The following is a 12,414-nucleotide window of genomic DNA, read 5'->3' as shown; positions in this document are numbered from 1 at the left end:
GTTGCTCTTGGTTGTGGTGTTTTCTACAACAAAGAACAGCACCCTATAATTTTGAGGTCTCAGAGATAAAGCAATTAATTGTCACCCCAGGAGGCACAAAGCAGTTGAGAGGTATTAACACCTGTCTGTCCATTCTGGCACCTGGCTGGTACTTGAGTGGCTCTTGGCAACCAAGAGAAGGGGACAGGCTGGTCTTTTACTTATGACCTAGGAGTGCCACCAGATAAACTCCTCCAGGGGAGGAGAGAGCCTCCAGGCTGAGGATGTGGGGCTCCCTGGCAGTTGTCTGGTAAGTGCCCTTACCCAAGTTTCCCAAGAGGGTCTTTGTCTGGTCCTCCTGAGAACTGAGAGACTAGGGGAGCCCTGAGCTTCTATTATGCCGTTTGGAGCAGAAACCAAATATTTTCTTCCAGAATCCAGAAGCTTCATGTCTTGAGAGAAAGAGGTGGGTGGTCAGCTCTGTAGCTGCCTGAGGACAGAAAGAAGGGAGAAGCCAGTATTCTCAATGAAGGCCTGGCCAGAGCCACGGTCACCTTCACCATCCCTTGTCCCAGGGAGCGCTTGTATAGAATGTGCAAGCCCAGGGCTTGGTCCCCAGTACCACTGAAGGACAGAACAAACCCACTCAGAACAGGAGCAAGGCCTCCACGGCCAGCTTGAAGGTCAACAGTAGTTGGCACTTGGCCCTAAACTCCTTACTGCAGGGCTTTTGTGTGCTCTGTGACGTTTGTAGATCTGTGGACAAAGAGGGCGATGGACAAGCTGGGTGGGGTGGGCCAGCTGGGCGTCTGGGTCCTGTGCCAGGAACCACCCGCTTCTCATGGCTGTTCAGTGTGGAGCTCAGCTTTGGGACGTGAAGGGAAAGTTCAGGATCCGTAAAAGCCACACTGGAATCTCGCTCCTAGTAGGGGCTGGAGGAGGAGATTGCGCAGGCGTAGGCTGAGCTGGCCCTGGCAAGGCGGATGTAATGCCTTTTCCTGTATAACAGCATGGGTGAGGAGAGGATGGCACCACACATCAGCAAAGCAGCTGGTTTCTCCTTTCCCAGGTCTCCCGGCCTCTGGAGCAGATTCACCTGCCCTTGGGGTAATCTTACTTTGGCTATCGGGCAGTAAAAGCCTCTGTTTTGCAAACGAATCAAATGAAGATAATGTCGCCCCCTGCTGGGAGCTACGAGGAGACTCTAGCAGGGGTAGACGTGCGCGTGCGCGTACGCGGAGCAGGGGTGACGAGGCCACCAGGTTGTCTCTAGAGAGAGGGTCTTTCTCTGGCTTGGTTTTAGTTTGAGATGGGGTCTTGGTGTGTAGCTCAGGCGTGGCCTCAAGCTCCAGATGTTCTGGCCTCTGTTTCCAGAGTGCTGGAATTGCAGGGCTGTGCCACCATGCCTGGCTTTACTCTGGGTGGATGAAGAGCCGACAGTTGAGTCTGGCAGGCCCAGCTCAGATTACAGGCTAGGGAACCAGGCTAGGCCAGAGGTTCTCAACCTGTGATCCCTTTGGGTCGAATGACTCTTTCACAGGGGTCACCTAAGACCATCAGAAAACACAGATATTTACATTACAATTCATAACAGAAGCAAAATTACAGTTATGAAATAGCACCGAAAATAATGGTATGGTCGGGGTTCATCACAGCATGAAGAACTGTATTAAAGGGTCACAGCTTTAGGAAGGTTGAGAAGCACCAGTTTAGCCCTTCTTTGCTAACCGAGTCTGGAAGACTGAGGGCCTGGCACGCTAGCCTTGGCTCTCAGCTCATTTGATACTGAAGAACTAGAGGAGACAGTGACAGCAGCCTTTGATGGACACCTACTGTCCTTTCTTATCTTGTTTTTGCCTTGAATACTTTATTTACTTACCTGTTTTCCATGCATACGAGTGTTTTGCCGGCATGTCTGTAAGGGCACCAAGTGCATGCAGTGCTCACAGGCCAACGAATTCCCTGGAACTGTCGCCACGTGGGTGACTGAGAACCAAACCCTGGTCCTCTGCAAGAGCAGCGAGTGCTCTTAACCACCAAGGCACCTCTCTAGTCCCTTGTTTTTGTTTTTGAGACAGAATTTCTCCATGAATCTGGTCTAAAGCTCAGATTCTTCCTGCCGTAGCCTTTGAAGTGCTGGGATTTAGAGGTGTATGCAGACATACTTGGATCAATTACTTAAACTATAACTTTAAACATTTGTCTCTACACACACATTCACATATATGCCTATATCCACTATATACAAATAGGAACTCACATATATTTTCCACTAGGGATCAAACCCAGGGATTTGCACAGGCCACGCGCTGTACTAACGAGCTACATCTGAAGCCCTCTACTTGAAAAAAAAAATGAAGTCTCTGGCTGGGAACGTAAAGTGGCATTGTGCTGGTTGCATGTGTGCAAGATCCTAAGGTCTGTTACCCAGCCCTGAAGAAACCAAATTGAAATAGGAGCACATTGCAGAGATTTTTATTAAATGTTGTCTTCAGTACAGAAGAGAGGTCCCCAGAGCAGATACATATACAGGCAGTCCAGAATGTTGAAATGGGTTCTCTTAATGGATGTGAAACTAGACCATAGCCACAAATCAGCAACCAGTGGCACCTAGACCATAGCCACAGATCAGCAACTAGCGGCGCCTAGACCATAGCCACAGATCAGCAACCAGTGACACCTAGACCATAGCCACAGATCAGCAACCGATGGCACTGCACCTGGGTATAATGTACTTTTTTTTTTTAAATATTTATTTATTTATTCTGTATACAATATTCTGTCTGCATGTATGCCTGCAGGCCATAAGAGGGCACCAGACCTCATTTCAGATGGTTGTGAGCCACCATGTGGTTGCTGGGAATTGAACTCAGGACCTTTGGAAGAGCAGGCAAAGCTCTTACCCACTGAGCCATCTCTCCAGCCCCTGTACTTTTTTTTTTTTTAAGACATTTTTTTCATGTAGCCAAGCTAGCCTTAAATGTGTCATGTGAAGGTGGAGGAGAATGATTTTAAACTTCTGATCCTCCTGCCTCCACCTCCCAAGAGCTGGGATTACAGGCATTCACGTATGGTGTTCTGGAGTGCTGGGGTTCCATTCCAGGGTTCTATGCGAGCCAGATGAAAACTCTGCCAATGGAGCTATAACTCCAAACCCTCTTTCACATTTTTCTGGGTCAGAACAGTTTTCCCAGTGCTCAGAGTTCCATAGCTCCAGTGATACCTCACAGAAAATGAAAAAGTAACACTCTAGAGAACTCCCAGTTTTTTGCAGAAGCATAATGTCTTGGAGGGTCCATTCAGGAGCTGTTTTCAATTTTTCCTTTACACTCGCTATTCTAGTACCCATATGACTAGAAACGCCCCCCCCCCAGTGACTTCCGATTTCCTCCCTAGAGGAGCCACTATCTGTACCACCAAATGCAACATCTAGAACTATTTTTGACCTTTCTATAAATACAGTCACAGGAGAGATAGATGCTCGCTCATGTCTGACGTCTCTCAGCGGAACATGTACTATGCGAGGCGTATTGTCTTTTCTTGTGCTCTGCTATCTCATAGAGTGAGCAGGTCCCAGTGCACCCATTCCCGTGCTGATAGGCATTTGGGTGGTTTCCAGTCTGAGGAAACAGCCTTGCTCTGCGGACAGCCTCATGCATGCCTTTTTGGGCACCGTGCCCGAGACACTGTTGGAACAAGATTGCTGGTCACAGGCTGCAGTGGGAGCAGCCTCAGATGGTGCTGGCTTCTGAAAGTGGTGGGTTGGACCCATCTCCTAGCTTCTGGGAGCTGGAGCTTTCTCGCTGGCCTGGCTTCTGCCAGCTCTTCCAGGTGCTGTCTTTCACCCCAGGGCTATTTCTCAAATGCCACTTAAGGAGGTTGCTTTTCAGGAGTGTTTAGGCTCTTGATGGAGTCCTTCAAAACTGCCCCTCCCTTTTTTTTTAAAAAAAGATTCATTTATTTATGGGGCTGGAGAGACGGACTCAGAGGTTAAGAGCATTGACTGCTTTTCCAAAGGTTTTGAGTTCAATTCCCGGCAACCACATAGTGGCTCACAACCATCTGTAATGAGATCTGATGCCCTCTTCTGGTGTTCAGGCAAACATACAGACAGAACACTACATACATAATAAGTACATCTTTAAAAGATTTATGTATTTTTTTTTTGAGACAGGTCTCACTATGTAGCCGTGGCTGTCCTGAAGTTTGCTCTGGAGACCAGGGCTGTAGCTCTGGTTGGTGCAGTGTTTATTTAGACTGTACAGAGTTCTGAGAGCTATCCCCAATACTGCAGAGCTCATAGAGATCCAGCTGCCTCTGCCTCCCAAATGCTGGGAATAAAGGCAAGACCACCATGCCCATCTATTTTATCTTTAAAAAGATTCTGCCTATGTGTGTGTGTCTGTGTAGGGATATGTGCAGGTGAATATGAGACCCCATAGAGGCCAAAAGAAGGCCACAGAGTCTCTGGAGCAGATGGCTGTGGAGTACGCAGTGTGGGAGTGTGCCAGGAACTGAAGTCCTCTGCGAGAGTACTACACACTCTTGTTTAGCTGCCTAAAAATCACGTGGAGGTGGTGGCGCACACCTTTGATCCCAGCTCGCCTGAGACGAGGCAGGAGGTGGATCTCTGTGAGTTCAAGGCCAGCCTGGTCTACAGGGTGAGTTCTAGGACAGCCACGGCTACAGAGAGAAACCCTGAAGTGCATGGGTTCCTCTGCCTTCCCACCTAGGGTCTCCAGAACTTCTGATTTACTCTAAGTTCAAATCTTGGTACTCCTGGCTCTAGGGTGTATCTGCCCTCCCCACATGCCTGCTGTCTGGCCCTTTGTCAGACTTTTGTACTAACCTTTGTGTTTAGTTCCTTGAAAGCATCAGATTGTTCCCCCATGCTTGTGGGTTCGTACCTCCTGCTCTCTCTGGCTGGATTATACCTCTCTGGATGAAAACCTGGAATTCTTTGCTGCCCATCTTAGTTCAAATGCCACAGCTTACTGATGGTATTTTTCTTGAAGGTTTATCTTGAGTATGAGCATATGTGGCTCTGTGCCAGAAGAGGGCGCCAGATCTCATTATAGATGGTTACGAGCCACCCTGTGGTTGCTGGGAATTGAACTCAGGACCTCTGGAAGAGCAGCTGGTGCTCTTAACTGTTGAGCCATTCATTTCCCCAGCCCCGATTAGTGATGTTTTATCTGATGTAAAAACTTTGAAATAAGCAGAAAGAGTTATTTATTTGTTTTTAAAAATATTTATTTATTTATTATGTATACAATATTCTGTCTGTGTGTATGCCTTCAGGCCAGAAGAGGGCACCAGACCTCATTACAGATGGTTGTGAACCACCATGTGGTTGCTGGGAATTGAACTCAGGACCTTTGGAAGAGCAGGCAATGCTCTTAACCACTGAGCCGTCTCTCCAGGCCTTATTTATTTGTTTTTAACATGTTATTGATATTTTAACATATACCCGTGTGCTACTGCACACATTGGGGGGGAGTCAGAGACAATTTTGTGGAGCTGGTTCTCTCCTCCTCCACGTGGGTTCCAGGGATCCCACTCTGTTTATCAGGCTTGGTGGCGAGCACTTTCCCCCATGAGCCAGCTCACAGACCTGAGACTTTTAACAATTGCAGGCTCTGTCTGTTGGAAGTGGCTTGCTTAGTGCTGACATTTGCTCTCTCTGACTCCAGCATTCCTTATTTTAGTTTGTGATGCTTTGTTATTATTTTATTATTTATTACTTATGTGTTACATATGCGTATACATGTGTGAATATACCTTGTCAAGGGAGGCATGCGCATACAAGAGTGTGTATGGAGGTGCATGTGTGCACTTGTGTGTGTGGGGGGGCTAGAGGTAGACACTGAGATCCTCCTTTATTGTCTTTATTGTTCTTCACATTATTTTATTTATTTGTATTTTTTTGTTTTTTGTTTTGTTTGTTTGCTTTTTTCTTTGAGACAAGGTCTCTCTATGTAGTAGCCCTGGCTGTCCTGGAACTCATGTGCATCATAACTACTGGCTTATTTATTTATTTATCTATCTATTTATTATTCTCCATCTCCTCATTGCTTCATTATTGCTATTGTTATTATAATTATTTTATGAGTGTTTTGAGACAGGGTCTCTCTATGTAGCTCTGGCTGGACTGGAACTCACTACATAGACCAGGCTGACCCTGAACTCACAGAGCTCCACCTGCTTCTGATTCCCAGTTCTGGGATTAAAGATATGACCACCATGCCGGCTTCACCTTTTTTTTTTTTTTTTTATGACTCTGATTCATTTGATCTATCCATACCTGCAAACGACACAATCTTCCAGTCTTCCAATCTTCTTATTTGTCAGGTTGAGAAACAATGAAAAATCCTATTATTTGCAAATACAACATTTTCTTTATCCATTAGCCTCGGTTGAGGCTATCCATAACTTGCAAACTGTGAATATAGGCATTTAGGGATTTCTATTATACGCCCCCCCTTTTTTTTTTTTTTTTTTTGTTTCTGAGACAGGGTTTTGTAGTGTAGCTTTGGAGCCTGTCCTAGAACTTGCTCTGTATACCAGGCTGGGCTCGAACTCAGAGATTCGTCTACCTCTCCCAGGTGCTGGGATTTAAGGCATGCAGCACCACCACCTGGCCCCTTCTCTCACTGAACCTGGGACTCACCAATCCAGACAGACTAGCTGGCCAGGGAGCTGATAGGAACCGCATGACTCAGCCCCGCCCCCTCCTCCCAGTGCTTGGATCCCAGGCGTGTATCACCCTGGTTGGCTTCTAACATGGACACTAGGAATCCAAACTCAAGTCCTCATGCTTGCCTGGCCGGTACTTAGCCAATGGAGCCGACTGTCCAACCCCTTGTGGAGCCTTAAACTGTGGACAGCCCTGGGGCCTGCGAAGGATTCTTGTCAGGGACTGGTGCCTGTGACCAGGGCTCTTTTCATTCAGAAATTCTGCCTCCTGTGGACTGAGCTGGTTTCCAGTCTGTTTGCAAATTCCTTCCGACATCCTGGATCTAGAAAATATGTCTGTTCTTTTTTTTTTTTTTTTTTTTTTTTTTTTTTTTTTTTTTTTNTTTTTTTGTCTCTTTCTCCTTTGAACTGGCTGTAAAACTGCAGGGTTTCTTCATTAATAATTATTTAATAAAAATTTTCAGACAGATTTATTTTAAGAATTCTGTATGAGCCGGGTGGTGGTGGCACACTCCTTTTAATTCCAGCACTCGGGAGGCAGAGGCAGGTGGATCTCTGTGAGTTCGAGACCAGCCTGGTCTACAGACTGAGTTCCAGGACAGCCAGGGCTACACAGAGAAACCCTACCTCGAAAAACAAAAAAAAAAAAAAACAGAAAATCAAAACAAAATTTGTATGAGAACCACAATGTTGTCATTTTGGAAATTATCTTTTTACATTGATCTTCCAGGAAACACTCTCCCCCAACCCCCCACCTCTGGCTTTCTGAGTCTTATCCCTGTTTCTGCTTCAGTGCTTGCTGTGGGAGATCCCTCTATTCATTTTTTCCTTGACATTGCTGCTTGGTCTCTGTCCTGGCTGCTGCCCACGGTAGGCACCATGCAAACGATATATCTCTAAGGCGAGGGTGTAACTCAGTGGTAAAGCGCTTGCTTAGCATTCTAATGGCCCGGATTTGACCCCTAGCAGAGCAAAAATAAAAAAATAATAAAATCCATAGATGCATAAATATAATTGACTGAATGAAGTGTAGCGGAGATATTGTGCACCTGTGATCTGGGCGTATGGTAGGCAAAGACGGGAGGGTTACAAGTTAGAGGTCAGTCTGGGCTAGATGGTGAGGTTAAGGTAGCCTAGGCTACATGGTGGAAACTTGTCCTAAAACACAACATGACAAAACCGCAATAAAAAGTAAAAGAAAACAAAACCAAAGATGAAGTATAATTGCCTGAGTGAATGAAGTCAGGCTAGGCAGCCCTGCTGGGCTGGGCACCCGCTCCACACCCTTCTCCCTTCCTCACAGGGCCATCTGTCTGGCTTGTATTCAGCCTGCTGTGTTCCCGTGGGTCCTCCCCTTCGGGTCAAACAAGGACAGGCCTCGCCCGGCACATGGAGCTCTGACAGGTAAATCAATCACGCTTTTCTGGTTCACACCAGGCTTCGGCTTCAGGCGGTTCCCCTCTTCTCAGACTGATAACCTGCCTGCCTGCTGTGGTTACGTGGAAGTCAGAAGCATTCGTAGCCAGTGCTTAGCCCGGACGGCAGACCCCTCTGCCACCTAGCACTGGCCTAGTGCTTGGGTTCCCAGGGATGGCTGCAGTCAGAGCCCGGGCTCCCTCTCACTGAGGAAGCCCTGGTTTTGAAATAGCCGTCACGGGCTCACATACCAGGCTTGGCATGCAGTCTTGGGGTCCAATGATTTGTTTTGCTCTTTTGACCTTTGTTGTTTGTTTTGATATAGGGTCTCAATATATAGCCTTGGCTGGCCTGGAACTCATTATACAGACCTGGCTGGCTTTGAATGCATAGAGATTTGCCTCTCAAGTGCTGGGATTAAAGACGTGTACCACCACACAGGGAAATCTAACTCATTTTTACATCAGGGTCCGGAGGGGTGAGGGACTTGTCTTCTCCCCAGTGATGAGTAGGAGAGCCCCGACTTCAGCCAGGCAGCAGAACCCTGGGCCCCCACCGTCAGCCCCTCACCACACAGAAGACATTACAAGGGGAACAGACAGATATTTGTTGAGCATTCATCCTGGGCCAAGCCCTATGTTGTGGCCCTCTCCCACACTCCCTGCTGACTTTTTGAAGAAATAACTTCTAATTTTATTCATTATTGTTAGTGTACATGTGTGTGTATATGTGTGTGCGGTGGGGGGGGGCACACGTGCCATGGCATACTTAGAGGACAGTTTTGTGGAGTTGGTTCTCTCCTTCCCTCTTTATATGGTATCCTGGTGTGTGTGTGTGTGTGTGTGTGTGTATACATTTATGTGAACCTGACACAAACGAAAGTTATCTGAGGAGACGAACCTCAATTGAGAAAATGTCCATCAGAATGTCCATAGGTAAGTCTGTGAGGCATTTTCTCTCCCTCCCTCCTCCTTACCCTTCCTTCTCTCTCCTTCCCCCTTCTTCCCCCCTCCTTCCTCCTCCTTTCCTTCTCTTCCTCCTTTTAGATTTATTTTATTTATCATGTACTTTATGGATATGAGTGTTTTGTCCGCATGTTTTACCTGCACACCAGAAGAGGGCACCGTATCCTATGGAACTACAGTGTTAGATGGTTGTGAGCTACCACGCGGATGCTGGAAATTGAACGCAGGGCCTCTGGAGAAAGGCCAGTGCGCTTCCACTGAGCTAATTCTCCAGCCACAAAGTCGAGGAGGCTTTTCGGTTTTTATTTTATTTTGTTTTCTGTTTGTTTGCTTGTTTGTTTTTGAGACAGGGTCTCATTATGTAGTCCTGGCTGGCCTGGAACTCGCAGAGATCCACTTGCCTGAGGATCTGGCAATCCTCCTGAGGCCTGGGATTAAAGGCGCATGTGTTCCTGGCCCTGCATTTTCTTGATTGATTGAGGAAGGAAGAGCATTTACTGTGGGCAATGTTGCCTGTGAGCAGGTGGTCCTGAGTTGTATAAAAAAGCAGGCTGAGCAAGCGGGTGTGTGTGTGTGTGTGTGTGTGTGTGTGTGTGTGTGTGTACAACAAGCCAGTAAGCAGCACCCCTCCACAGCCTGCTTTGGTTCCTGCCTCTAGACTCCTGCCCTATATTTAATAAACCCTTTCCTTCCCAAGTCTCCTTTAACCAAGTCTTTTATCACAGCGACAGGAACCTAAGGCACACAGGCTCTGAGGATCTAAATGAGGTTGGCAGATCAACATGTTTGGGTGGCAAGCACTAGGTACTTGATGAACCATCTCACCGCCCCCCCCCTTTTTACAAAGTAGTTTATTTTGTGTGTATGTGTATGATAGATGCATGTGTCTGGGTGTGTGTGCCCCTTCACACACGGAGGCCAGAGGAGGGTGTTAGTTATCCGGCTCTTTCACTGAACCTGGAGTTAAGTTGGTGGTCAGCCAACCTTGGTCTCTATATCCACCAGCACTCAGTGTGGGGGGGGTGCATGTATGGTCACGCTTGGCTGTTTACATGGGTACTGGGGACTTGAACTCAGATCCTCATGCTTGCTCAGCAGGACTCTTGTCCCCCTAAGCCACATTCTCAGCCAGGTTTTCCATTATTGAGCTTATCTGTGAGAGAGGGGATGTATAAAAACAGGGTGGGACCCTCAGGTTTGTTTGTCCCCTAGAGGGACTCTCAGCCCTCAGGAAAGGTTTTGCTGGCGGTTACCGTTCATCCCGGAGAAAAGATGAAGACTAAATTCAGGCTTTGGGAGAGAACACAGGCCAAAGTCCCCATCATGTCACCATCACTACTGTCCCTGTCACCTTCCGTCGTCATTGTCCATATCCCTATCATCACTATTATACAGTCAATTCCAGGAAGAAACTGACTAAGCAACAGGCACATGGACAGACAGACAGACAGACAGACGCACGCACGCACGCACGGTAGGGCTTTAGACCCATATGTTCTGACTCTGGTGCCTGTGCTCACCAGGAAATCACAGTGCTTCTTGTCTCCCCATAAGACACTGGCTAAGCCGGGTGGTGGTGGGGCACGCCTTTAATCCCAGCACTCGAGAGGCAGAGGCAGGCGGATCTCCGTGAGTTTGAGGCCAGCCTGGGCTACAAGAGCTAGTTCCAGGACAGGCTCCAAAGCTTCAGAGAAACCCTGTCTTGAAAAAACAAAAACAAAACAAAACAAAAAAACAAAACACTGATGCTAGATGCAGGGGTGAGCCCCCTCCTGGCCAGTCACCATGGCTAGATGCAGGGGTGAGCCCCCTCCTGGCCAGTCACTGTGGCTAGATGCAGGGGTGAGCCCCTCCTGGCTGCTCACTGCAGCAGGCTTGGAAGGAAGCCCATCCACTCTTCCTCCTTTCCTTCCCCTCTTCCTTTTGTCCTCTCCTCCTCCTCAGCAGTAACTTCTTTACCCCACAGGGAAGGTCGAATGCTTCTCAGACTACATGACCCTGCAGGTTCCAAGGAGCCACGTGCAGGGTTTAAGGCAGTGGCTGGCATGGGTCCTGCACCCTCCGGGTAAGCTATCTTTTCAACGCCCCCCCCCCCGGTTCTCCAATGCGTTTCTCACACCAGGGCACGGGGCACTGTAGTTCCCTAAAAGGCATCGCTGGGCTACAAGCTTGCTCCTTCCCAGGCCTGCCCTGACCTTCTCCAAGGTCACACACTCATCTCTGTTCCTCTCAGTCTGGTTCCTACTTAAAATGACCTACTCTTGTTCACATGCTTGTCATCAGTGCCACCAGCAGGTCGCAGGGAGCAGGCACAGCCCATGTGCTCCGTGTTGATAGCTACGGTTCCTCCAGGGTTAAGGACTCTGTCTCATGCTTAGAAGACTCCTAATAGACATTTGCTCAGTGGACAAATGGCCCCAAGCTTGGATTGAAGTGCCTATCAGGTGCTAGTATGTCCCTAAACTTAAATCACACTGTGAAGTTAATGGGACAATTTAAAAAAATGTATTTTTAAAAATTTCTGTTTATTTCATTAGTTGTGTGTGTGTGCGCGTGTGCTTGCATGCACACTAAAATGTGCCACAGTGAGCATGTGAAGGTCAGTGGATGACTTGCAGGATTTGGTTCTCTCCTTCAACCACAAGGATCCCAGATATTGAACTTAGGCCATCAGGCTTGGTGACAAGTGCCTTTACCCACCGAGCCTTCTTGCTGGCCTGCATTCTTTTCTTTTTTCTCTTTAAACTTCTATTGCACATGTATGGGCATTTTTACTGCCATGTAGGTTCCTGTACCATATACCTGCACGGCTAATGGGATCCAGAAGAGGGCGTCAGCCTCCAGGAACTGGGGCTGCAAATTGTTGTGGGTTACCCTGTGAATGTTGGGAACTAAGCCAGGTCCTCTGAAGAGCAGCAGGTGGGGTTCTTAGACACGGAGTACACTCTCCAGTCCCTGGTCCGCGGTCTTACCCACTGGAACCACTATCTCACGCTTGGTGGGGAGTTTCATGCCTAAAACAGCCAAATGGACGGCAAATTATGGCTTTCAGAAAACTTTGAGCCATGAGCTTACCCGTTTTCCAGGAGGAAGACCTTCTGGAAACGTCTGGAAGGATCCAGAATAGAGGAAACGTGCCTGAAGCGCACTGCCTGTGGTGCCTTTGGTCACAGAAGCTGCAAGGAAGACACCAGAATGTTTCCTCTCCTTTGTACAAAAAACCAAAGAAATCAAGGAGGGAAGCCTTCCCATCTCAGAATGCCTTTTCCTTGTTTCCTTTCTTCCTTCCCTCCCTTCCTTTCCTTCGTTCCTCCCTCCCTCCCCTTCCTTCCTTCCTTCCTTATTTTTGATTTTTCGA

General features: G+C 47.7%; 1 protein-coding gene across 1 annotated transcript in view; it reads left to right on the top strand.

Annotated features, from left to right (window-relative positions):
• Window positions 1-263: 263 nt before the first annotated feature.
• Window positions 264-12,414, top strand: part of CUNH1orf127 (chromosome unknown C1orf127 homolog) — a 30,920-nt gene continuing 18,769 nt past the window's right edge. Inside the window, exons 1-3 of the mRNA XM_050153132.1 lie at window positions 264-289; window positions 7,979-8,079; window positions 11,023-11,121. Of these exons, the coding sequence (XP_050009089.1) occupies window positions 264-289; window positions 7,979-8,079; window positions 11,023-11,121 (226 nt within the window). The remainder of the gene's footprint in view (window positions 290-7,978; window positions 8,080-11,022; window positions 11,122-12,414) is intronic.

This window comes from Alexandromys fortis, unplaced genomic scaffold, assembly GCF_014885135.2.
Source record: "Alexandromys fortis isolate MF-2015 unplaced genomic scaffold, M_Fortis_MF-2015_v1.1 scaffold_88, whole genome shotgun sequence".
Lineage (NCBI taxonomy): Eukaryota > Metazoa > Chordata > Mammalia > Rodentia > Cricetidae > Alexandromys > Alexandromys fortis.
The sequence above is the reverse complement of the archived record's forward strand: the minus strand, read 5'-3'. Positions and strand labels throughout refer to the sequence as shown.